Source organism: Oncorhynchus masou, chromosome 6 (genome assembly GCF_036934945.1).
Source record: "Oncorhynchus masou masou isolate Uvic2021 chromosome 6, UVic_Omas_1.1, whole genome shotgun sequence".
NCBI classification, from domain to species: Eukaryota; Metazoa; Chordata; class Actinopteri; order Salmoniformes; family Salmonidae; genus Oncorhynchus; species Oncorhynchus masou.
The window spans coordinates 39,103,927-39,131,594 of NC_088217.1; the positions used below are offsets into that span (position 1 = coordinate 39,103,927).

The 27,668-nt window shown below is 41.1% G+C and overlaps 2 protein-coding genes across 2 annotated transcripts; one reads left to right on the forward strand and one right to left on the reverse strand.

The window, feature by feature from the left end:
- Nucleotides 1-2,410: 2,410 nt before the first annotated feature.
- On the reverse strand, nt 2,411-9,747 carry LOC135542037 (arylacetamide deacetylase-like 4). The gene is made up of 4 exons (XM_064968621.1): nt 9,488-9,747; nt 5,425-5,650; nt 3,390-3,453; nt 2,411-3,263 (listed from the first exon to the last, which is right to left on the reverse strand). The coding sequence occupies exons 1-4, from the start codon at nt 9,662-9,664 to the stop codon at nt 2,474-2,476; spliced, it is 1,257 nt and encodes a 418-aa protein (XP_064824693.1). The 5' UTR covers nt 9,665-9,747; the 3' UTR covers nt 2,411-2,473.
- Nucleotides 9,748-12,723: 2,976 nt separating this feature from the next.
- On the forward strand, nt 12,724-27,291 carry LOC135542038 (short-chain dehydrogenase/reductase 3-like). Its single transcript, XM_064968623.1, has 6 exons — nt 12,724-13,404; nt 18,364-18,507; nt 22,581-22,700; nt 23,086-23,324; nt 23,458-23,583; nt 25,227-27,291. The coding sequence occupies exons 1-6, from the start codon at nt 13,210-13,212 to the stop codon at nt 25,309-25,311; spliced, it is 909 nt and encodes a 302-aa protein (XP_064824695.1). The 5' UTR covers nt 12,724-13,209; the 3' UTR covers nt 25,312-27,291.
- The last annotated feature ends 377 nt before the right edge of the window (nt 27,292-27,668 follow it).

Genomic DNA, 27,668 nt, shown 5'->3' on the forward strand with positions numbered 1-27,668 from the left:
AGACTTTTAGACCCAACTTCACTAGCTTTTTGCTAATGCTAATAACATCATGATCCTGCTGTGTAAGGCTGACCTCAGCTTTCCACAGCGCCATTCGTCTCACGATGACGTCTGGCCCTCTGTGGATGGTAGTCTGCACAGTTGGTGCTGTTGTGGCTGTCTTACACTCCCGGGTGAACTGTCTTGGACAGACAAGGTAAATGGACTGGAAGAGGAGGAGGAGAGGGAGAGAGGAGGATGAGAAGAAGAGGGAATGCTTGGCCACTTAAGCTTGAGCCCAGCATGAGCTCAGCAAAACTCACACTTCACCATCGATCCATGCTGTTGTACAGTATTTCTAAAGTTATCCCTCTAGTCAGATCCTGAAGCAGCAGCCCATGGCCCTGCTTGGCATCAATGCAATTAGATTGACTCTCAAGTCTCTCACACTGGGAGTCTGTGCTGATGTAGATAGCTTAAATGAAGCCCTCTAATCATTTTTGTATAGATTTTGCAAACCAACTGAGAAGCAGCAGAACCCTTGGAAACCAGCCATTGAACTAGTTTGTTGAAGATCTTTGGCTACCGAAAGCAGAGGATACAGCACATTCTCACATTCAGTGCAGGTTTTTCTTTGGATAATCTCATTTGGATAGAAAGGAAAGGCTGCTGTGCCAACACTTTGCTGTAATTTAAACTCTTGATAATGACTGTTGATGACTCTTGCCAAATGTTGCATTATTTGATGAATTATCAACATTCATCACAAGTTAGCTGAAAATCCCCAAATAAACTTATATTATTATAGTCGTAGTTTATATTAAAGGGACCATTTGCAATTTTTAAACACATTTCAAATAGTGAATGTTTGCAACAGAGTTATCTAAGCATAACTCATTTTCATCGGCAATCCTAAATTAAGTTAATTAAATACATAAAAACATCACTCACACAGTAGTATAGTGGGATATTTAAGTGATAAATACTCAAGAAGCTGGGGTTTGGAGGATATATTGGCACGGGTGTGGTTAAGCCCGAGACGAAGTGCCGATATATCCTCCAAATACCGGCTTCAAGGGCATTATCACTTTTATACAACGGGTTACCAACCAACACATTCAAATAATGATTGAGATATTTTCATTAAAAACATTATTCTGATTAATTTATTTATATTCCACAAGATTTAGTCCAGACAAAAAACAAGGGTTGCTACCCAAGCCGGCTCGTTGTTCGTTCTATCGGTTCTGTTGCTAGAGATGCAACCCAGTCGTTCAGTCTTTTTGTTCTATAGCTATGGGACAGCTGGAGATCAAATTTGAATATTGAATCAATGTTGCAAATTTCGGAGAGACAGACTGCTAGGTTTATTCAAATCTCCGCTGTTGAAAACTAAATCTTAGTCTAAAAGAAATGTGAAATAATGTCTAGATGCTTTTTATAGTGGAGGTGAAGTTTATAAATTGTTTGGCTAAACTGATGAGACAGTGGATTGTGCACGTCATAGATTTCGCTGGTGGTAATTTGTGGAATAGCAACCGTCTGAATGAGGTTTTAACCAATCAGCATTCAGGATTAGACCCACCTGCACAAAACAGATTAAAACAAATACAGGAAACACAAAATAGAACAAATAATACCATGTATACAGGACACTTGAAACTTGAGTGCAATAAGAATAAGTCAATGTGTGCTGGATTGATTCTCCTTGATCCACACTTTTACCTCCATGGAGGAGGATCTAAGTCACTAGTGATTAAGGTAGTGGGGAGGGAATTCCATTTCCTAATGCCTAGGGTGGAGAATGCTGAGTCCCCAAAGTTTTTTTCTTCTTTGAGGCATGACAGTCTCCTCTGAAAATGTAATATGTAATAGATTATAAACCCTACCTGCAGCTTCTCTTCCATCCAGTTTACAATTAGAACTTTGTTTGAATACCTCTGCGCCATTCTCCAGCCAGGTTGGGTCCATTTTCCTGTTTGCCCATACTGTGCTTGGTACTGAACATGATGTGTCACATACAGCTGATCGATCATGAGCTGGTTTGGTCCTAATATAAGAGCATAGTTAGATCAAACAGAACGGATGATGGTGCATTCCTCCTGATCTTATTGTGATATAGGCACCAGACAGGAGAGGAAGCTCTGTTGCAATGGATACAGCAAACATTCTGTGATTGACAGACAGAATACTGTTGAAGTAACGGAGGCAAATAGGAGGCACAGGACCTGCATTATAATAAGACTTGCATGCATACTTTAGAATTGCATTATAAAATGTATTATACAATGTCAGAGAATTATGCAGCAGTTAGTCTATAGCTCATACATGGTATATATGTCTTAATTTAAAAAATAATGAATATTATTATATTTTCTGTAGAAATGAAAACAAATGCCTTAATAGATTAAAATAAGAGTAAAACATGTACTAAGCTGTGTAGGTGTTTATTTGCTTTCCCTTGCCAGGAACATGAAACTTCAACATGCATTTCTTAAAGTGTTTTTACATAGCTTACAATACTATTTATAGCTTGTGTTGCAGACGGGAAGGTTAGCCAGCCCTTTTTGAAAAAATCCACAAGTCCATGGAAGCCGTCTGGAACATGATGCCATGTGACGTCCAGTCCCAGGTCCAACAGCCTCTTCCTGTACAGGATCCCATCATCCCTCAGCACGTCGTACTCACAGGTCAGGATAAAGGCCGGTGGGGTCAGACGGATAACAGCATCTTCCGCTAGAAGTGGCGAGACCTCTGGATCCAAACCGTCTTTGATTATGTGGTACACCTCTCCTTTGTAGTCTAAGGCTGAGTGTACCTGCTGGAGTTCGCCCCGCACCTTGCACTCAGGAGGGAGGTGTTCTGGGGAGAGCCACTCCTTGAAGGCTAGCCTCATCTCAGCAGGGATATGGTTCCCCTCCAGCAGGTCCTGGCACACTGACGTGTCCCCGTTGAGATACTGCAGGAAGTAGAATGCCACCCGGCCACGGAACAATATGGGCACAGCATGATTCTGCTGGTATGAGGGCAGGTTGAAATCTGCCATCTGCAGAGCTGGGTAAATGAGGACCTGGGCACAGGGAGACAGCAGATGTCCATCTTTTCTCTTGGCCAGACGTTGGCATAGTGCAGCTGCCAGGTTTCCCCCAGCACTATCACCCCCGACTGCCACTCTGCCTGGGTCCACCCCAAACTCTGCCTCTGCCACAGACAGGAAGTGGCATGTTGCAGCGTCACAGTCATCCAGCTGAGTGGGGTACCGATGTTCAGGGGCAAGCCGATATCTAAACGGTATGAGGGTAGAGAAAGGAGCAACATGTCAAGTCTTTGACAGCTTCACAGCCCCTTTCACTGCATTAATCTGCTTTGGAATCACATTTTGAGGCAGTGAGTCAGAAAGTAAAAGTTACCCAACAGAAATCACAGTGGTTTCAGCCTCCTTGGCAATGTGCCTGCAGACGTCATCTGCAGTGTCTAATCACGAGAAACAGAAAATTTGTTTTAGGCTTAGTAAACAGAGGATGAACATTTTGCAAGACAAGCAATACTCCCAATCGGTAAGCCACGCCAGCCTGTCAGGAAAACAACCTGTAGTTACCTGGAATACTCCATTTGCTCACAGCAAAAACTTTACCTTTTTCAAACACAATTTTCTTGTTTTAATCAATTGTAAAACTACAGTTAAGAAAAGTACATGTCTAAAGATTACTTTTCAATATTGTCTGCTCCCAAGCTCTCACTACTTCGCAGAAAAAAAATAAAAAAAAGTAATGATGGTGCTAGCAGCCACGTGAGTGAGTGCTTGCCACCAACCAGAAAATTAAGCTAGCCAAGACCAACAACACAAATAAACGGACTATACAGCTACAAGTAGTGAATAGAGTTACAAACAGACTAGACCAAACAAGTTAAATGTCTTACATGTGATTAAATGTTTGACACATACTGAGCTACAGTGCATTAGGAAAGTATTCAGACCCTTTGACTCGTTCCACATTTTCATACGTTACAGCCTAAATAGTTCCCCCCCCCCCGCATCAATCTACACACAATACACCAGAACAACAAAGCACAAACGTTTTATTATTTATTTTAGCAAATATTTTAAAATAAAGAAAGATGATATTACATTTACATAAGTATTCAGACCCTTTACTAAATACTTTGTTGAAGCACCTTTGGTAGTGTTTACAGCCACGAGTCTCCTCGGCTATGACGCTAAAAGCTTGGCACACCTGTATATGGGGAGTTTCTCCTATTCTTCTCTGCAGAGCCTCTCAACCTCTCAAGGTTGTATGGGGAGCGTTGCTGCACAGCTATTTTCAGGTTTCTCCAAAGATGTTCGATAGGGTTCAAGTCTGGGCACTGGCTGGGCCACTCAAGGACATTCAGAGACTTGTCACGAAGCCACCCCTGTGTTGCCTTTGCTGTGTGCTTTGGGTCGTTGTCCTGTTGGAAGGTGAAACTGGAACACTGTCAGAGTGACCATTGGGTTCTTTGTCACCTCCTTGACCAAAGCCCTTCTCCCCAGATTGCTTAGATTGGCGGCCAGCTCTAGGAAGAGTCTATGTGGTTCCGAACTTCTTGCATTTAAGAATGATGGAGTCAACTGTTCTTGGGGACCTTCAATGCTACAGACATTTTGCGGGACCCTTCCCCAGATCTGTGCCTAGACACAATCCTGTCTCGGAGCTCTACCGACAATTCCTTCGACCTCATGGCTTGGTTTTAGCTCTGTCATGCACTGTCAACAGTGGGACCTTATATAGACAGGTGTGTGCCTTTCCAAATCATGTCCAATCAATTGAATTTACCACAGGTGGACTCCAATTAAGTTGAAGAAACATCTCAAGGATGACCAATGGAAACAGAATGCACCTGAGTTCAATTTCGAGTCTCATAGCAAAGCGTCTGAATAATTAGGTAAATAAGTTATTTCTGTTTGTTATTTTAATACATTTGCAAATATTCCTAAAAACTTGTTTTCGCATCGTCATTATGGAGAATTGCGTGTAGATTTATGAGGATTTTTTTATTTTTTATTTTTTTTGAATAAGGCTGTGATGTAACAAAATGTGGAAAAAGTCAAGGCGTCTGAATAATTTCCAAATACACTGTACATATATCCTACTTGGACACCCTCTCCCCTCTCCTACTTGGACACAGGGCTCTTCTCACAGGCTTTACTTCCGTATGTGGGAGCATTGCGAACTGTATGTTGGGATTTTGACCCAATTATATGTAAATTGCATAACACAGCAGCTTTTCGTCATCTTTTGTTACAGTATTTCTTTATAACAAAAAAATCAACAACGAAGTTGGCTCTTTTACACTGGGGTCAATGAGAAATAATGTGTGGGCGTGGTCGAGGAGAATTCCTTATTATTATGTCAATATCGACTCAGAGTATTTCATCTAGACATTATTTTTGTCTTATCATATTACCCAAACAGCCCAACACCCATCCTCCTCCATGGAAATACACCAGTCCCCTCCTCAGGCCCAGTGAACCAGTCGTGGGCTCATACACTCTGACTGGCACCTCAGAGAAGGTCAGGTCTTTCACACGTAGGCCTGGGGGAACTGGTCTAATACGGACCAGGAACCGTCTTCTGAACCACCTGGTGAACCTGACCTGATGACACAGACCCAGACGGTCCAGGATACGGCCCTGACAAGACAGAGAAGGGAGGGCATATCTTGTTAAAGGACTAATACATTGTATGCAGCTTTATTCAGGTGGCTTAGCCTATAGCCGATCTTAGAAATAAGGTCAACACGAACCATTGTGAGCTGGAATATTTTTCAATTACAACAATATAGCCTTTCTTGTTGCTTGCAAATTATGCTACAATGAATTCAACAGCTCAGTTAATTTTAAGGAGTCTCTTCACACTTAATAAACATTGCAGAAATACGGTCTGCGATTCAAATGTAAACTTGAATACTTGCTACGTCTCAACCACTACCCCCAGAGGATGCGCACAACACTCATCTGACAGTTGCCCACATTGATGCAGTGCAGTGTATACAGAATTGTCTTGATGAGACAACACTCCAACTGTATACACAGTACTTTTTCCTAATATTTGAAACTTATTTTGAGTTTTTACCTAAAATTGCAGTAACAGCCTGTTACTTTCTGAAATAGTGACAGTAGCTGCCGGCTGCACTGAGCCACGTTAAACTATGGAAGCCCATCCCCAACATATATATAACTGTGTTGGATCATACAACTAGGATATGTTTTTTCATTTGTAACATTGTGTGGTGATTTCAGAGGTGGTACCACAGGTCCCAGATTAGTTGGGGGATTGTTTTAATGCGGCACAGATTTTTTTCTGATCTGGTAGTAGGCTAACTTAACCAACTCCAGACCATAGTTGTAGAGTATGACATAGTCAAAAATAAGCTGTAAACATAATATTTTTTAAAAGTTTTAGATGGGCTATGATGGGACCAGATCATTTTCTAATCAGGTCATACAGTAAAAAATAATCCTGGATCTAGGGAGGATGAACATGAAAACCTTTTTCACAGATAGAGACAACAAATGTGATTGGTTAAAAACTAACGAGGCTGAGCTTGCTGTATGCAAGGTTGCATTGTGTCTGCCTTTGCACCTGTAACTAAAAAGATAGTCAGACAGCATATCATCACTATTGTGTTGATTGATTCATTCCAGACAATAATTTGGTATTAAAAAGGCCTAGGTAGCATAGCCAACCGAAGTGTGAATATAAGCAAAATCACATTCACATTTTCTCAGAACACAAATAAATGGGCCTATTTTAGGCTATAAATACATCATTTAGGCTATGAAAACATGATGTTACATTTCCCCTGGCCAGGTCCAGATGGGATCAGAGCACATAGGCTTCTCTAGTCTACCTGCAGCTGTGGTTGTTATCAGCAGGCTATTGCTGATCAGACTGAAGGACAGACTAATTGTGCATGTTGACATATCATGTGGCATGATATGTGAACATTTATATGGCTACCATATAAAACAGCTCTTCACAGTGAATTCACTTATACCCACATTTTCAGTTGCAAATGGATTTCACCACGTAAGGATTTGCATGATGTTGATAAAAATGAAGCCTGGTGTACGTTTAGATTACATTTTAGTAATTTTGTTGTAACGTTGTAAGGTAGGTTTGCTGTACTTTGAAATTCTTATGAGGGTTAATTGTTCATTTTTGATAGGTTAATGGTACTGAAGACATCCATTATAGCAATTCTGTGCTTTTGTCTTGAAGCTAAAGTGTAGCCTACAGACAAGAAAATACACCCTGTAATTGTCTGCACATACATTGTTGCAATATTCAAGAGTGTAATACAAGGAATAGGGCCATAAAGACACCATGACAGAGTTAAGGTTTTACTAATAGGTGGACTTTGTATTGACGCTAATAGAGTGGCAAGGAGGAGGAGGAGCTCTGTGGACCATTCGTGTCCGGAAGTAATTTAGCCATTCATGGTAGCTATTGGCGCTCTGTAGAGTTGCTATGAGAATATGAAGGTTGAGAACTGTTGTGGAACATCACAGCACAGTGGAAACATATAGGGTTGCTAGAGATAGATGGGATGGGTTGAGAGTAGCTGAAGGATGGGACTAAAAGCAGAACAAAAGAAAACTAATGTACACTGTATCTGTATTATTGTTGTCCATTAGTTTACTCCACTTTGGGTAGGGGTGGTAGGGTTAGGGGAAAATAATAAAGAACAAAAATATATTTGAAATATATACAGTATATATACTGAAGAAAAATATAAACACAACGTGCAGCAATTTCAAAGAAGATAACTGAGGTACAGTTCATAGAAGGAAATCAGTCAATTTAAATACATTCATTAGGCCCTAATTTATGGATTTCACATGATTGTTCAGGGGCACAGCCATGGGTGGGCCTGGGAAGGCATATACCCACCCACTTGGGAGCCAGGTCCATCCACTGGGGAGCCTGGCCCAGCCAATCAGAATGAGTTATTCCCCACAAAAGGGCTTTATTACATACATAAATACTCCTGAGCACCCCCACCCCAGATATATGATCCCGCAGGTGAAGAAGCCGTGGAGGTCTTGGGCTGGCATGGGTACCGTGGTCTGCAGTTATGAGGCTGGTTGGATGTACTGCCAAATGTTCTGAAACGACGTTGGAGGTGGCTTATTCAATTGTCTGGAAACAGCTCTGTTGGACATTCCTGCAGTCAGCATGCCAATTGCACGCTCCCTCAAAACTTGAGAAATCTTTGTCATTTTGTTGTGTGACAAAACTGCACATTTTAGAGTAGCCTTATTGTCCTCAGCACAAAGTGCACCTGTGTAATGATCATGCTGTTTAATCAGCTTCTTGATATGCCACACCTTTCAGGTGGATGGATTACCTTGGCAAAAGAGAAATGCTCACTAACAGGGATGTAAACACATTTCTGCACAATTTGAGAGAAATATGGAACATTTCTGGGATCTTTTATTTCAGCTCATGAAAAATGGGATAAAGACCTTACATGCGTTAAAATTTTTGTTCAGTATATATACATATTTACCCGCAAATAATATGGGGGATTGGAAATTATGCAGACAATTACATTGATACAAGCCACAATATATTTGCAATATTGAAGCTGATCTACCCACAAAAAAATGACATAACAATAATAATACAAATTAAGTCAGATTTTATCAACAAATTACAATAGTCCGTTTAGAAAGGGTTAAGGGCACAAGACTGTGTACATAAGTGGCTGTGATGGCAAACTTACAAAATATCCTGTGTGGCTCAGTTGATAGAGCATGGCCTTTGCAAGGCTAGGGTTGTGGGTTTGATTTTCATGGGGGACCAGTATGAAAATGTATGCGCCCACGAGTGTATGTGAAATTACTAAAAATCCTATTGAGGAGAGAGGCTGTCACAGTTCCAAGATCTCAAAACTGAATCTGCTTTTAGATTAAAGTTTTATGCCTTGATATCAGGAGCCGGAGGTGAAAAGTTTGATTAAACGAATCAGAGACTCAAAATAATAAATCATTGGCAAATATTTAAAGAGACCGAATCGATATACCGAAATCAGACAGCTGTAACTGTCGATAGTAAATCGAAGCTTAAAACGATGTTTTGAGTGAACCTGAATCCAGGAAATGAATGGTGAAGTCTCCTTCGGACACGGTAGACTCCTCCTCCTCACCACTCCTAGCTAGTATCGTGAAACTCTGCTGCTATGTCCTTACCCAAACAATGGAACGCCTGAATGACTTTGGCTTTTCATCATTTATTCAGACCTGTTCTCTTATCTACACACTTGACGCTTTATCAGTGTTTCGATTACAGAGAAAGGACAAGCATCTTTTAAAAAAGCAGAGTTCTCTTTTAGTATTCGAGAACAAGCATGTTTTTGTTTTCACCAAAGAGTAAGAATAATTAATTATTTCTACAGACTTGAACATGATTTGACTTGCATAAAACATAAAATAATAAGCAATAACAATTCCGTAGATACTCACCACAATTGATATGCCAACAAACAAGCCATGAACTACATGCAGTTTCCCTCGATTTGCAACCCCTTGAGGAATGTCTGAATTCATCATCTCAGAGTACATTAGACCAATTACCAGAAGGAAGAAGGCTGCAATCACTGCAGCAAAGCCAATTATTAAAATTGCAGTGCTGATGTCCATGGTGCTGTAGTGCGATCCCAAGTAGGCTACAGTAGAAGTAAGTCATTAAGTGTGAATATGTTATCCTGCTGCTTGGGTTTCCTTGCCCCTCCTACAACTTTATGTACACCCTGCTCTGACCTTGTTCTATCTAGATGACTTTGAGTGCCAGTGACAAAGGAACATTCATCATTTTATTCATTGTATTTTATGGACTAAAGCAATTACACATTAAACACATATTTCACAATTAGATATTTTTATGAATATAGATTTGCATAAATACAATTGTAATAATTCCTTTTAAATGTCCTTTTAAATAAATCATATAATTTATTGTGAAGCAGAGGACACTGGTATCTGAACTTTTAATGTTAATCTGTAGATGGCAGTGATGCCTAGTGATAGCAGATGATGTTCTCCGTCAGATAAGATCTCTAGTCTAGACACATTTGTAAACAAAATGCATGGTTTTTCGAATTGAAACGGTATAATGTGGTGTTTACAAAACAACTTATGTTCATTATAATTCAGAATGAAATCTCTGAAAATACTTTGGTGTTGTATTTCAATGCATTATGATTTGTCGCTCTGTGAAATGTGCATGAAAATGACAGCAACTGGAGCTGTTTTCTAGGACTAGTCAACCTTTTAGCCGTCCCAAAGAGTCTCTCAGCCTTTTTTCTGAGAAGCTGAGCCCAGCACAAAGCTGCCATTGTCAAACTGCTCTCTTAAACCCATCCCAGTTTCTGAAAAAGCCCTCCATTCATCAGCTATACCCAGCAAAAATCACAGGGCCTGGCCCAAAAATCACAGACTGGAATCTTGTCTGCAGCCCATGAATTTACTGGATTTGTTTAGGAGGTATTTATGCAGGTCCCTAATTCTTACCTTGCCAAGTTTCTGGGACTGACCCATTCTGTATTGTCACAGAGAGAGATGTGTTTCAAGTGACAGATCACTAGATCAGGGGTCTTTATGTCTAGTCTTCACAGTGCCCCATCTTCTCATGCATTGAAATTAACTTTTATCACATGAAGTAGTGTGTAATTATGTAGGCCACCGTTATATACGCCAAAAGCACCCTTTTTTCATGTCAGCTAGATTGACCAATTTTTACATCACATAATAAAACCTGTGTATTTACCTGTAATAGGTAGGCCAATGCAGATAGTAAAACCTGTGTATTTACCTGTAATAGGTAGGCCAATGCAGATAGTAAAACCTGTGTATTTACCTGTAATAGGTAGGCCAATGCAGATAGTAAAACCTGTGTATTTACCTGTAATAGGTAGGCCAATGCAGATAGCAAAACCTGTGTATTTACCTGTAATAGGTAGGCCAATGCAGATAGTAAAACCTGTGTATTTACCTGTAATAGGTAGGCCAATGCAGATAGTAAAACCTGTGTATTTACCTGTAATAGGTAGGCCAATGCAGATAGTAAAACCTGTGTATTTACCTGTAATAGGTAGGTCAATGCAGATAGCAAAACCTGTGTATTTACCTGTAATAGGTAGGCCAATGCAGATAGTAAAACCTGTGTATTTACCTGTAATAGGTAGGCCAATGCAGATAGTAAAACCTGTGTATTTACCTGTAATAGGTAGGCCAATGCAGATAGTAAAACCTGTGTATTTACCTGTAATAGGTAGGCCAATGCAGATAGTAAAACCTGTGTATTTACCTGTAATAGGTAGGTCAATGTAGATGTAGCCAACTGGGTTTGAACTCGGGTCACCTGGTCACCACTGTGTTAGCCCACTGAGCTCAAGTCTAGACATTAGCTCAGGGAGCTCATGTAAGACTTAAAGTCTCAGGCAAGGTTACTCATCATGTGAGGGTGGTTCTCCAAAAAATGTATAGAGTATTTATCACTTTTCCTCCCACCGAATACACTTTAAAAAAAGGAGTGGATCAATATATTTTTTACAAGCAGCAAAACACACAGTCATAACAAATATCTGATACATTGTGATTATAGACAAAGAGATGTAGAGATACATGAGAGATAGAAAGATACATGTAGAGAGAGACCAAGGGAGAGAGATAGTGTGTGTGTGTGTGTGTGTGTGTGTGTGTGTGTGTGTGTGTGTGTGTGTGTGTGTGTGTGTGTGTGTGTGTGTGTGTGTGTGTGTGTGTGTGTGTGTGTGTGTGTGTGTGTGTGTGTGTGTGTGTGTGTGTGTGTGTGTGTGTGTGTGTGTGTGTGTGTGTGTGTGTGTGTGTGTGTGTGTGTGTGTGTGTGCGTGCGTGCGTGCGTGCATGCGTGCGTGCGTGCGTGTGTAAAATCAAATAAAAATGTATTGGTCACATGCACCGAATACAACAGGTGTTGACTTTACTGTGAAATACTTACTTATGAGCCCATTCACAACAATGCAGAGTTAAAAAGTAAGAAAAAAACTTGATAAATAAATGTAAATAATAAGGAAATAGTAACGTAATAAAATAACAACGAGGATATATACAAGGAGTACCAGTACCAAGTCATTGTGCAGGGGTACAAGGTAGTTGAGGTAATTGAGGTAATACAGTATGTAGGTGGAGGTAAAAGTGACTAGCCAATCATGATATATAATAAACAGAGCAGCAGCAGCATCACGCAGCATCTTAAGTGAAAGTGTGTGCGTTTTTTTTTTAAACGTTGATACTGGTACTGTAGGATACATGTAATGTAACCAAGCCCAACCAGTTTGGGTGAATGTTGTCTCAACAAACTATTCAAAGTAAGCTATCAAAGTATGTTATGGCACTTCTCAAGTGCATGAGAAACTTATCCACCTATTATTTCCCAGAGAGTGTCACAGCTTGAAGGAGAATTGAGAAACATTGGCACATCTCAAAAACCGTAAAACAGAGCATTTAGCTCAATGTAAAAAACTTAGGGAGGAAGAAAATTATTGATTTTAATAGAGGACTGAAATACTGAAATATGACTTCACGGCATCACAGCAGTTGTGGCAGACGCCTCTCGGGGGTGGGTAGAAATAAAACCAGTCACAGTCGACACACAGTAAAGCAATATATTCCTCACCATTCAACCTGTCAATCAGGATTAATGGTCTTTAAAAAAAACTCCCTTCAGATCGCAGGTCTTTTTTCAACACTGCGGGGACGGGTAGTCAGAGCGCTATAAAGTAAGCTATCGGAGTCAGAGGCGGTAACGGCCAAGGATAGGAACACAACATACTTGTTGTGTAGACGATTCAGTAGCGCATGCCTTCGGATACTCTCGCCTTCTTTAGGATAGTTGAAAAGTAATAGCGGACTACCGGTGTAATATGGTCATTAGTCAAAAATAATAGTTTGCCAATAAACTGAATAATCGATAAACATGCCAGAGCTCCGTATATTGACGCATTTCTGAGCTTGGAACATAATAGCCTAAATGTTATGAAACATTGACTTCAAGTGCTGCAGTTGGCTAGTTTGAGTTTGGTTTTAACCAGATGTTTACCTAAAATCCGCTCTGCCAAGGACATCACGATTGGAGGATATCAAACTTATATCAAACTGTTTGTGTTCGAAAAATTCAGAGCATTTAGGTTACTGTAAGAAGAAGGAACATGGATTTTAAGTGTTTGAGCTGTATAGTGTTTTTCCCCATACACATTGTCTACTACATATTGAAAGCAAGTGTGTACTTAATTCTACCAAGTAGACGAAGAACCCTGATCAAGGAGGTGGTCCTGATTACAGGCGGGGGACGAGGTATCGGTCGTCACCTGGCTCAGGAGTTTGCCAAGCAGGGGGCTAAAAAGGTAAATAAAACACATGCATGCGTTTAGTTTTTGCACTTTATTAATTGTATTATGCAACTTGTTGAGCATCAAACGTGATTGGGTTCACTTAACCTTGAGTAATATAAGCACTCCTAAAATAGCCTATAGTTCCCCAGACCTGTGCATGTTTTCATATCTTTTGAATTAGTACGCTCATTGATTAGGCTACATGGTTATAACGATAACTGAGTTGATACCCTGTAGCCAACCTCTGAACACCTTCTGTGCAATACCTAGAATTTTTTATGCACACTTCTTTCCATAACTATTATTTGTATTGACGTATCCCGTATCCTCCTTAACCAAAAGCACCATAGGTTTGCAGCAGGTAGCCTACATTGCAAGGGCAACGACATTAATTTGTCCACATGTTCCTCCAATCTATTGTTTCCTCTGTAACATGAATGGAGTAGATCATGCCAATCAGATTGCAGGACAGGGCCCTCAATTTTGGCACAACAGACTATTATTTACAATGATCGCCCTACACTGGCCAAACCCTGACGATGCTGGGCCAATTGTGCAGCGCCCTATGGGACTCCCAATCACGGCCGGTTGTAATACAGCCTGGATTTGAACCAGGTGTCTGTAGTGACACCTCTAAACACAGAGATGCAGTGCCTTAGACCACTGCGCCACTCAGGAGTAGGTCTGCAGAAGTGCAAAAGTCTCCCTCTGACCATTTGACCGCTGATGTATTACAGTGATTCACGGAATGATTTCTGTTCAGCCAAAGCTCAGAAAAAGGAGTTATGGCTTAACATTGATATTGGATGAGATCAAGCATCATTAATGTCCAGAATAAAGTTTTATTGTTGATGACTGCCAACAGGAGTGACCTTGATCAGGTGATAACATATCACTTCTATGGAATTGGGATGAACTTTTTCAACTTTCTGAAGAAACATGTTTAAAAGCTAATCACCTTATCCTCACAGGAGAAATGTTGTAGCCCTGCTGGGATTAGCAGAAAAACACTAACTGCCAAGTGCCTACACAAGACATCACAATGCCATAATAAAACACTGATTCAGATGTGTTTTTCAAGCAAACCAGCAAGGCAGAAACTTAACTTAACCTTAACCGCACTGCTAACCATAATTCCTAACCCTAACCATAATTTAAGACCAAAAGCACATTTTTGTTTTCATGAATTTTTACAATATAGCCAATTTTGACTTAGCAGCTGGCCTATCAAAGGAAAAATCGCCCAGTTCTGCCTCCAGGACAAGACACATGACAATAAACATCAACCTGCTACCTTACACTGAGTTTATTATTGAGGTGAAATTAAGCCCACAGAGGAAAATGGCATGTTTCAGCTGCCTCACCCATCCAAAACATGCATCCGTCAGCCAAAGCTCTTATAAATAACCTGTTCCCACCCTCCTCTTTAACAAGAAACAGTCACTTGTACTTGAAATGCCCCAGTGACTACATTGACAGTCCCCGCCAGGCCGCCACTACTGGTCGGACTACCCACTATTCCAATTACAATCCAAACATTACACAGCTGAGTGCATATTGAGCCACCATAGTGTTCTGTTAGCTCTGAATTGTAATGGACAGAGTCTCAGACACACAGATGGAGACATAAGCATTTCACAATGATTCCATGTGAATACCACCAACCCACCCCACTTTATTTGTTTCATTATTATTTTTTACAAATGTTTAAATAGCTAGTTGTATTTTCAACGATGCAAACTTAGAGGAATAATTATAGCTTTATGAATTGTCAGATGGAGCACCACATGTAGCAGCTTTTGCATATCCTTACATTATGTGTCCAAGCTAAAATATCCCATTTTAACTTTAAGTGCTTTGGCCTTGCTCTTCATCCTTCCATCAACATCTCCTCAGGGAACAACCCACAAAACACTGTGGCTTTTAAAAGCTATAATTTGCAGCTGCACAACAAAGGAAGTCACCATTCTTGTCAGGACCCCATTGTTGGGTATTATCAAGGTGTGAAGGCTTTGAAAACAACACCTGCACTAATGTGCCTCACAATCACTCCCCACCTAAGATATGCTAAAAAGAAGTAGGACATTCATCACAAATAACCTCTAGGAAAGACTTTACCCCAGTTTGAGGTCCATTGTGATTGGCAGACGGAATTTCTCTATTCTCTCTAGTAGCTTTGGTGCTTTCACGGTAGGGAGTGCACTAGCCACAGCATTGATGAAAGAATGATGTGAGGTGAAAAGGAGAGACTGGTGAGAGGGGGATAGAGGGAGGTGAGAGGGGGAGTGAGGCCTTGTGTGTGTCGTCAAAAGAGCCGTTACAGAGTGAAGCACTAAAACAATAAACCACAGCAACTTTACAAAAGCTGAGCACCCAAGTTCAGAGAACAGAGAAAGAGGGAGGGGGCCTCTAGCACAACCACAATAAATGTTTCAGAGGTTGAAGCAACATATTCACATATGCTCTCAATGTACCCTATGCAATTCAAGTATATTCCACTGGCATCCCAAACCAGAAATCCAAAATGCCCTTGGTTAAAAATGTCAGCATGTAGAATTTAATAAGGTACTTAGTTGTGCATTTTGTTTTTGCGACTCAATTTGTGGATCATAATATTTTGAACATGTGGAGAAGAAAGTACAATTGAAGATAGTAAGAGATATTGGCATCGTTCTCAGCCCCGGCTACTCATTAGGAGAACTGGGAACATATGCCACTACCCAGGTTGATAGTGGCTTTACACATTGGCAAGCTCTATTGTGTGTGTGTGTGTGTGTGTGTGTGTGTGTGTGTGTGTGTGTGTGTGTGTGTGTGTGTGTGTGTGTGTGTGTGTGTGTGTGTGTGTGTGTGTGTGTGTGTGTAGGTGGGTGGGTGTGGAGGCGGGAAGCACACTGTTCCCAGCTGGGTATTGCCCTGCAACTGACCCTGTTGTCTCCGCACTAATTAGACAGCGGTAGGGCAGGCGACTGCCTCCTGAACTCCCTGTTTCCCCTCCCTGTTAGCCCCCATCCCCTACAACTGGTGTGAAGAAGAGGGTTCGTGCCCATCCTTGAACCCATTTTCTTCCTTGTGAAATATTATTGCGTTCTGTTGTAGGGCTGTGGATGAGGTCCACCACATCACCAGCTCATCATCATTGCACCCTGATACACCAACACTTGGCGATTTGCAAGACTTAATGTCTTTGAATAAATCATGTCCTTGAACAGACCATCAATTTTACACAATTGGTGAATGTTGTTTAATCTAGTCAGATATGGCACCTCAGACAGAGTAATCACTGGTTTATCAGAGATACTTAGTCACTCGATGTGAGGGAATTTAGAATTCGTTTTCCGTAACACTTAGGCATTCTAAGCTGATAGCTCTAGATTTGGCCAGCCATTGTTTATCCTGAAGCCCCAGTGTGTTGGGACTGGCAGATAAGCATAATGAATTAAATAACAGGAGAGCACAGGGTGAGTGGTGATTTTTAATGAGAAATGTCAGGTTTGTTTGTTAGGATGAAATCCTATTAAAGGCTTTCAGTAATTTACCTAGACCCATCCATTCACCTCTGCTGATTACTTAAATGGGCTGGCAAACGAAGCAAGCAAAAAAGCAATCTAAAGAAACTCAAACAAAGACACATCCAGTGGAAAGCCAAGCATTTTTTACTCTTGGAACTTGATCAAAACTGCATATCATGCAGATTGTGACCCTCCCGTATCTCCCCCAAAGCAAACATTTTGCTTTACAGTTTTAATGCTCCCATTATGCAAGTAAACATAAGCCCATAGGGACTAGCATCATTAAAACATTGGTGGGATCTGAATACACTGTCACAGACAGCTGCCCTAGATGTAGTGTTGCAGTAAAACAAGACATAGCGGCAAAACCTTCGGCAAGCTAGCTAAGCATGTTTAAGATGTTGAGATATACATTTACTATCCTCCTATTCATTCCTAAATAAATGAGTGGCTATAGCCTGGCTGTCTCTGTACTCTTCTCCATCAGGACAAGGATGTCACTGTGACCTCTGCTTGTGTTTGTTATCTTCCTTATCTACATGTAGAATTAAGATTTGTTTGTATTCACACAATATTGATATCATACTTTAAGGGTGGATGAAAGGCACGCACACACACACAGGCACACACACACACACACACACACACACACACACACACACACACACACACACACACACACACACACACACACACACACACACAGACACAGGATCACTTTCCAGAGGACTTTCTGCAAAAATATTAACCTTGGTCACTGGCAACCAGCCAAGCCCTACACTGGCCCCATCAGCACTTCACACACAAACTGTTTTCAGACTCCCTGACCAGAAATGACTGGGTTCATCTGCCCAACAGGCCGTGTAATCTCTTTGAGAATGTGTGTTTGAGAGATGAGGAGGGCTCACCCCCTGATTTCATTACCTTTCCCTGACCCCAAAGACTGACGGATCTAATTGCCCAATCACTGCCCCCCACCTCCATCCTAGCCCATGTTCCCTGCTCAAATGACTGAGCTTAATTTACCCTCTCCAGGCTGATGAAGAGACGTTTCATTCACACTGCAACCCCACCCCCTTAATCTCACTCTGAAACTATTTGTTGCTTCTAAACATGGCCTCTCTGTTCTCTGAATGAAAGGAACATTTCAACCAAATTATCTCATCTCATCCTAGGGCCAAATGCTGCAAACATGAAATGTCTGTACACTTGTTGAGAGCATGTGCCATCGGCATAGTTGTTTGGCTTTGGCTACCCATGAAATGTATTTTAGCCATGTTTTCTCAGGATTTCGACAACAACAAGTGTACAGATAGCTGATTGTTGACTGATTGTTGAAAAGCAAAATATTACTATTCATTCAGCTGAGCTAATTGCTCATATTTTATTCAGAGCATATTACACTATTATGCAATTTTATAACCCTATTTTATAACCCTTGGCTAATGTTTACCCTCTACAGGTGATCCTGTGGGGCCGCACAGAGAAGTGTCTGAAAGAGACATGCGAAGAGATCTCCCAATTTGGAACAGAGTGCCACTACTTCCTGTGCAACGTGGCCAATCGGGAGGAAGTTTACAAGCAGGCCAAGGTGGTCAGGGAGAAGGTATGCTATTTAGATCTATTATAAATCCAATTTTTATCCACACATACATATTGTTTGGAGCCAGTGAAACGCTCATGTTTCTCTCACTGCTGTTACTCCTGTCTACAGAACTGGCGGGGATTCATTGTATTTTAATTCCTCTCCCCATCTGACATACAGTACCAGTCAAAAGTTTGGACACACTACTCATTCCAGGGTTTTTCTTTATTTGTACTATTTTCTACATTGTAGAATAATAGTGAAGACATCAGAACTATGAAATAACACATATGGAATCATGTAGTAATGAAAAACGTGCTAAACAAATCAAAATATATTTTATATTATTCAAAGTAGACTTGATGACAGCTTTGCACACTATTGGCGTTCTCTCATGCCTTTCAATTAACAGTTGTGCCATACAGGTTACAAACTAAATGGAAAGAGATTTCTGAAGTACCAATTCCATGGCACATGGAGAAGAAAAAAAACTACACTTGATTCAACACTTCGAGTTTTTAATGTAAATTATTATATAAAATTCTTTCCACCAACAGAATGCTATATATATGGGGCATACAACATTCTCAGCTCTATAGATTTTCTGCAAAGAGACAGAATCAATAGATCATTTATTCTGGTATTGCCCCTATGTAGCTTGTTTCTGGTCACAGGTTAAGGAATGGTTAAAACTATGGAAAGCCATAGTCAGTCAATAAATAATACTCATAGGAAAGTTTTTAATTTTTTACCCCTTTTTCTCCCCAATTCCGTGGTATCCAATTGGTAGTTACAGTCTTGTCTCATCGCTGCAACTCCCGTACAAACTCGGGAGAGACGAAGGTCAAGAGCCATGCGTCTTCCGAAACACGACCCAACCAAGCCGCACTGCTTCTTGACACAATGTCCGCTTAACCTGGATGCCAGCCACACCAATGTGTCGGAGGAAACACCGTACACCCGGCAACCATGTCAGCTTGCATGCGCCTGGCCCGCCACATTAGACAGGTTAAAAAATTATATAAAACAATCCTGCACAATTGAAATATATATGGCACATGGAAACCAAACGAGGGTGGTCTATGGTGATAGGTAGGATTGGCTGAGAGTGGCTGAGGGGCGGGATTAAAGCGCTTATGTTTGGTAATGTATTATTTTTATTCAACTACTTTATATAAAACTAACATGTATATAAAATGTGTATTCAAAATGTGCATGCAAAATATATATGTAAAATGTATGTACAGTTGAAGTCGAAAGTTTACGTACACCTTAGCCAAATACATTTAAACTCAGTTTTTCACAATTCCTAACATTTAATCCTAGTAAAAATGCCCTTTCTTAGGTCAGTTAGGATCACCACTTTATTTTAAGAATGTGAAATGTCAGAATAATAGTAGAGAGAATTATTTATTTCAGCTTTTATTTCTTTCATCACATTCCCAGTGGGTCAGAAGTTTATATACACTCAATTAGGATTTGGTAGCATTGCCTTTAAATTGTTTAACTTGGGTCAAACATTTCAGGTAGCCTTCCACAAGCTTCCCACAATAAGTTTGGTGAATTGTTGCCCATTCCTCCTGACAGAGCTGGTGTAACTGTGTCAGGTTTGTAGGCCTCCTTGCTCGCACTCACTTTTTTTCAGTTCTGCCCACAAATTGTCAATAGGACTGAGGTCAGGGCTTTGTGATGGCCACTCCAATTCATTGACTTTGTTGTCTTTAGGCCATTTTGCCACAACTTTGGAAGTATTCTTGGGGTCATTGTCCATTTGGAAGACCCATTTGCGACCAAGCTTTAACTTCCTGACTGATGTCTTGAGATGTTACCTCAATATATCATCATCATTTTCCAACCTCATGATGCCATCTACTTTGTGAAGTGCACCAGTCCCTCCTGCAGCAAAGCACCCCCACAACATGATGCTGCCACCCCCCGTGCTTCACGGTTGGGATGGTGTTCTTCGGCTTGCAAGAATCCCCCTTTTTCCTCCAAACATAACGATGGGCATTATGGCCATTTTTGGTTCACCAAACCAGAGGACATTTCTATCTTTGTCCCCATTTGCAATTCCAATCCGTAGTCTGGCTGTTTTATGGAGGATTCGAAGCAGTGGCTTCTTCCTTGCTGAACGGCCTTTCAGGTTATGTCGATATAGGACTAGTTTTTCTGTGGATATAGATACTTTTGTACCTGTTTCCTCCAGCATCTTTACAAGGTCCTTTGCTGTTGATCTGTGATTGATTTGCACTTTTCGTACATTCGTCTCTAGGAGACCGAACGTGTCTCCTTCTTGAGCGGTATGATGGCTGCATGGTCCCATGGTGTTTATACTTATGTAATATTGTTTGTACAGATGAACGTGGTACATTCAGGCTTTTGGAATTGCTCCCAAGGATGAACCAGACTCGTGAAGGTCTACTATTTTTGTGGCTGATTTCTATTGATTTTCCCATGATGTCAAGCAAAGAGGCACTGAGTTTGAAGGTAGGCCTTGAAATACAGACACAGGTTCACCTCCAATTGACTCAAATTATGTCAATTAGGCTACCAGAAGGTTCTAAAGCCATGACATCGATGTTCTAGCTGACTTGCCAAAACTATAGTTTGTTAACAAGAAATTTGTGGAGTGGTTGAAAAATGAGTTTTAATGACTCCAACCTAAATGTATGTAAACTTCCAACTTCAACTGTATATGTAGCAGAAAAGCTGTAAAAAAACTAAAAGATATTTGTCCTCCGAAGAGGAGTAAAAAAATTTTTTTTAAATAAGGTGTGCCTTGTTAAAAGTTCATTTGTGGAATTTCTTTGCTTAATGCATTTCAGCCAATCAGTTGTGTTGTGACAAGGTATGGGGGTATACAGAAGATAGCCCTATTTGGTAAAAGACAAAGTCCATATTATGGCAAGAACAGTTCAAATAAGCAAAAAAAAAAACGACAGTCCATCATTACTTTAAGACATTCAGGTCAGTCAATCTGAAAAATTTCAACAACTTTGAAAGTTTCTTCAAGTGAAGTCGCCAAAACCATCAAGCGCTATGATGAATCTGGCTCTCATGAGGTCCGCCACAGGAAAATAAGATTGCTGCAAAGAAACCACTACTAAAGGACACCAATAAGAAGAAAATATGTGCTTTGGCCAAGAAACACGAGCAATGGACATTAAAAGGTGGAAATATGTCCTTTGGACTGATGAGTCCAAATTTGAGGTCTTTGGTTCCAACCGCCGTGTCTTTGTGAGACGCAGAATAGGTGAGCGGATGATCTCCGAATGTGTGGTTCCCACCGTAAAGCATTGAAGAGGTGGTGTGCGGGTGTTTTGCTAGTGACACTGTCTGTGATTTATTTAGAATTCAAGGCACACTTACCAGCATGGCTACCACAGCATTTTTAAACCATACGCCATCCCATCTGGTTTGTGCGTAGTGGGACTATCATTTTGTTTTTTGACAGGACAATGACCCAAATACACCTCCAGGCTGTGTAAGGGCTATTTGACCAAGAAGGAGAGTGAGGGAGTGCTGCATCAGATGACCTGGCCTCCGCAATCACCCGACCTCAACCCAATTGAGATGGTGTGGGATGAGTTGGATTGCAGAGTGAATGAAAAGCAGCCAACAAGTGCTCAGCATATGTGGGATCTCCTTCCAGGCTTTTGGAAAAGCATTCCTCATGAAGCTGATTGAGAGAATGCCAAGAGTGTGTAAAGCTGTAATCAAGGCAAAGGGTGGCTAATTTGAGAATCTCAAATATAAAATATATTTTGATTTGTTTAGCACTTGTTTGCTTACTAAATGGTTCCATATTTTTTTTCATAGTTTCGATATCTTCCCTATTATTCTACACTGTAGAAAATAGTAGAAATGATGAAAAACCCTTGAGGATGAGTAGGCGTGTCCAAACTTTTGACTGGTACTGTATGATTCACCTCAATTACAATGTCAAGATGTCAATGTCAAGATAAGAATATGACTGTCAGCTCTACCACATAACTTCACATGAAAATAAAATAGGTAGAAAAAAGTGGATAAATCCTCTTAATAAAAAAACATCAGTTTTGTTTCTGACATTTGTTTTGTTATTATTTTTACAGGTGGGAGATGTTACGATCCTGGTGAATAACGCTGCAGTGGTCCATGGGAAAAGTCTGATGGACAGCGACGATGACTGTCTTTTGAAATCTCAACATATCAACACAATGGGACAGTTCTGGGTAAGTGTTGTGGAGGTTTGGGAAGAGAGGTGCGTGTTTCCTTACAGTTAGATCAGTCTTATCATTCTCCAAAAGTGTTTTTATTGGCCAATGTCCCTTCGTGTCAGTCTCAGGTTAATTTACAGGAGTGTTGGGGTATTTCCAAATTATAGGCTCACTGCTTCAGCCCCTAGGTAGAACATCAGAGGGCCTCTGAAACCTATAGCAGTCTCTGTTTGAATAGAGATCAAACTTTCAAGTTGTATAAATGCAATCATCAGCTAAAAAAAAATTGAAACTCAATATGTGGCTCCACTTGGTCCTGTTTCCTCTGTGTGTCTCTTTTTCATGTGTATAACTGTACATTTTCCCCAACCCCCCCCCCCCTTTCTCCTCCCTCATCCAGACTACAAAGGCCTTCCTGCCACGGATGCTGGAGCTCCAGCACGGCCACGTGGTCTGTATAAACTCCATCCTGTCCCAGTCGCCCATCCCTGGGGCCATCGACTACTGTACCTCCAAGGCCTCCTCCCTGGCCTTCATGGAGAGCCTGACTCTGGGCCTGCTGGACTGTCCCGGAGTGGGCTGCACCACCGTGCTCCCCTTCCACACCAACACTGAGATGTTCCAGGGCATGAGAGTCAGGTGAGCAAGCCTACGACATGGTTCTTCACAATCTAGTTTAGATTACACCACCACTACTGTTATGCACCATTTTCTACATGCATGTATTGTAGTTACTGTAAAGCTAATCTCTCTGGGTTTTCTGGTCCTGTAGGTTTCCAGCGCTCTTCCCTCCCCTCAAGCCAGAGACAGTTGCTGAAAGGACTGTGGATGCAGTCAGAACTAACACAGCCTATGTTTACATGCCCTGGACCATGCATGCTCTCGTTGTCCTCAAAAGGTAATGTCTCATATCATTTTGGCCTATTTAAAGTACATACACTTAGGTTTGAGTCCTTAAAACTTGTTTTACAACCATTCCCCAAATTTCTTGTTAACAAACTATAGTTTTGGCAAGTTGGTTAGGACATCTACTTTGTGCAAGACACAAGTAATTTTTCCAACAATTTTTTACAGACAGATTATTTCACATATAACTCACTGTATCACAATTCCAGTGGGTCAGAAGTTTACATACACTAAGTTGACTGTGCCTTTAAACAGCGTGGAAAACTCCAGAAAACAATGTCATGGCTTTAGAAGCTTCTGATAGGCTAATTGACATCATTTGAGTCAATTGGAGGTGTACCTGTGGATGTATTTCAAGGCTTACCTTCAAACTTAGTGCCTCTTTGCTTGACATCATGGGAAAATCAAAAGAAATCAGCCAAGACCTCAGAAAAAATACTCCACAAGTCTGGTACATCCTTGGGAGCAATTTCCAAACGCCTGAAGTTACCACGTTCATCTGTACAAATAATAGTACACAAGTATAAACACCATGGGACCACGCAGCCGTCATACTGCTCAGGAAGGAGACGCTTTCTGTGTCCTAGACATGAACGTACTTTGGTGCGAAAAGTGCAAATCAATCCCAGAACAACAGCAAAGGACCTTGTGAAGATGCTGAAGGAAACAGGTACAAAAGTATCTATATCCACAGTAAAACGAGTCCTATATCGACATAACCTGAAAGGCCGCTCAGCAAGGAAGAAGCCACTGCTCCAAAACCGCCATAAAACAGCCAGACTATCGTTTGCAACTGCACATGGACAAAGATCGCACTGGTCTAGTGAAACAAAAATAGAACTGTTTGGCCATAATGACCATTGTTATGTTTGGATGAAAAAGGGGAAGGCTTGCAAGCCGAAGAACACCATCCCAACCGTGAAGCACGGGGGTGGCAGCATCATGTTGTGGGGGTTCTTTGCCGCAGGAGGGACTGGTGCATTTCACAAAATAGATGGCATCATGAGGTAGGAAAATTATGATGATATATTGAGGCAACATTTCAAGACATCAGTCAGGAAGTTAAAGCTTGGTCACAAATGGGTCTTCCAAATGGACAAGGACCCCAAGCATAATTCCAAAGTTGTGGCAAAATGGCTTAAGGACAACAAAGTCAAGGTATTGGAGTGGCCATCATAAAACCCTGAACTCAATCCTATAGAAAATGTGTGGGCAGAACTGAGAAAAAGCGAGTGCGAGCAAGGAGGCCTTCAAACCTGACTCAGTTACACTCGCTCTGTCAGGGGGAATGGGCAAAAATTCACCCATCTTGTTCTGGGAAGCTTGTGAAAGGCTACCTTAAATGTTTGACCCAAGTTAAATAATTTAAAGGCAACTAATTGAGTGTATGTAAACTTCTGACCCACTGGGAATTATTATTCTGACATTTCACATTCTTAAAATAAAGTGGTGATCCTATCTGACCCGAAGACAGGGAATTTCTTACTAGGGTTAAATGTCAGGAATTGTGAAAAACTGAGTTTAAATGTATTTGGCTAAGGTGTATGTAAACTTCCTTCTTCAACTGTACATGTCTTTCACTCATATGTAACCTCATATATAACCTCCTATCTCTTTACTGTCTCTACACCCTAGCTTCATGCCACAAGCTGCTCTTGAAGAGATCCACAAGTTCTCTGGAAGCTATACCTGCATGAATACATTCAAGGGGAGGACATAAAAACAAATTATCCTGAATGTCAATACATATCAGAGGAACCTCACTAAGTCTGGAGGATGTTGAAGGGAAGTATCCATGGGCTACAGGACATTGGGAAACAATGGATGCCCTTTGAAAGTATGCAGGAAGGTGTCTTGGAGACTTTAGCGTACTGTATATGGTTGCTCCGACGGGGTAGATTTCACTTACACGCTGCTGAAACTTATCCTGGTCTCTTTCTTGATCTCCTGTGTGTAGTTGGACGGACTAAATACCATTCACACATTGAGCAGAAGCCATGCAAAACTAGTCTGGATAAACAGCAGTTTTTTTTTCAAGTCTGTTTTTTATTATCCTTTGTTTTCTACCAATCATGTGTCTTTGAATGGAATCACATTAATAAATTGATGTTACAGACAACCAAAGTGTCTCTTTGTTCACATAGACTGGCGAATGTCTAGTGAGTCGTCAACACAGCAGAGCTAACCAGATGCAATGATAGAGAATGATAACACAGTTATGCCAAACATCAAATGAGCAACATTCATTGGAAGGCAAAACAGAGCCGTACACTGTTAACTTATACATTGTAATGTAGGTTAGGCCTGGAATCCAATCCAAAACAATGCTATAGTGCGCTTGACATTTTAAAATTGCATTTAAGAGCTGAATTGTCGACTTGCCACTCGGATTGAATCACTGCTCAAGTTGTTACATGCTGGAAAAAGGTTATTCATGGAACCATTCAATGTTTTATTGAGTAATCTAAAACATGGTTCAAAAGACCTTGCATCATGTATTCCTGAGATCATCAAAGATAACCTGTCCAAATTACAGTATATGTGGTGTGGGGGAATACCTGATTTAGAAGAATGACTTGATTCCTGTAAATGATTAATGAATGGGCCTTGCTTCTGACTTTCACATACTGTATCATAGCATCAGAGGAAGAATGTACAGTTGGATTTCCACTCCTTGCTATGAGAGATAAACTTCACCCACTTAATGAAGTGATCTATAGTGTACAGATCTAGAGACCCAGAGCTGTGTTGTTGTGACATACCCTATGTCTGAGCACAAGTCAAGGCAAGCACACCCTCACAGCCCTGGGCCAACCAATAAGCGATGACTGTAAAAACGGGAATAGTGTCTGCCCTTTGGCTGCCAGACAAGGCTCATAAACATTCATTTGAATCCAAGCGAACCATAAATGCCCTCCTGTGCGCTCACGATAGGGCCGCTCATTGTGATCACTAGGTGACCCACACCAGGCTGGATAGAGGGAGAAAGGATGTGCTCTGCTGGGAGAGAACCTTAGCCTCTGTTAAGGGCCTGTTTTTTATTCCCTGAGTGGGCTATAGCTGTTGCGAAAGAGGAGGGAGAAGATAGAGGCATGTTGAGACAGAACTAGGTCGATGAGGGAGCCATGTAGTGCAAGTATGGTGGAAGAGGAGGGCTGAAATGGCTTGAGTCTCACGGGGCAGGTTCAGAGCAAGGTTAGCCAAATAGTGGATAAATCAGGAGGGGAGACAGGGGGGGGCTTGGAAAGACACACACACTCTCTCTGAGCTTGATGGACCAGGTGGAAGCAGAGGGTTGACTAGGGTTGGGGTGTTGATGCATAGAGAGAGATTGAGAGAATTACAGTACATGTTACACTTATTTGATTGACCTCATCCAGAATAACTCTACACTTATGACATTCTGGCATGAAGTAACCAAAGAAATAGGATGCAGAGCTTTGTAAAGTTACTAAAGTTTCGGTAATAGTAACAGATTTGAGCTGATGAAGAATTCAGCGCAGCAATTGTCTTAGATTCAAATCAAGACAATAGCTGTTTTGTGTTATTGACTGTACGTTTGTTTATCCCATGTGTAACACTGTGTTGTTTTCGTCTCACTGCTTTGCTTTATCTTGGCCAGGCCAGTTGGATATGAGAACTTGTACTCAACTGGCCTACCTGGTTAACTAAAGGTGAAATAAAAAAATAAAAAGTTTCAATCGAAGACAGATATAGTCCACTGTCCTCTTTCACAGCCTTCTCCCCCATCAGCAATTAGGAACTATTGTTGTATTGATCTTAAATTAACTGTAATAATCTACCACATTTGTGCTTCACTTTAAAGCTGCAAGCCTAAGTGTACTTTCCTATATGATTTCCAAGCTTGGAAGGGCATGGAAAGTCCCCCTCCAATGATCCATTAAATATGTTATAGGCCCTAGGATCTGGAGTCCATTTAGCTGGTTTTGCAGTGATGCCGAACGCATGTAAAATTCTGGGCAGTGGAGGATTCTGTCGTCTCTCACTTCCCATAATCTCATGGATCCCCTGACTCTGACTTTCCTGGCTTTAGGTTCCTCACAGCCCCCCCCAAAA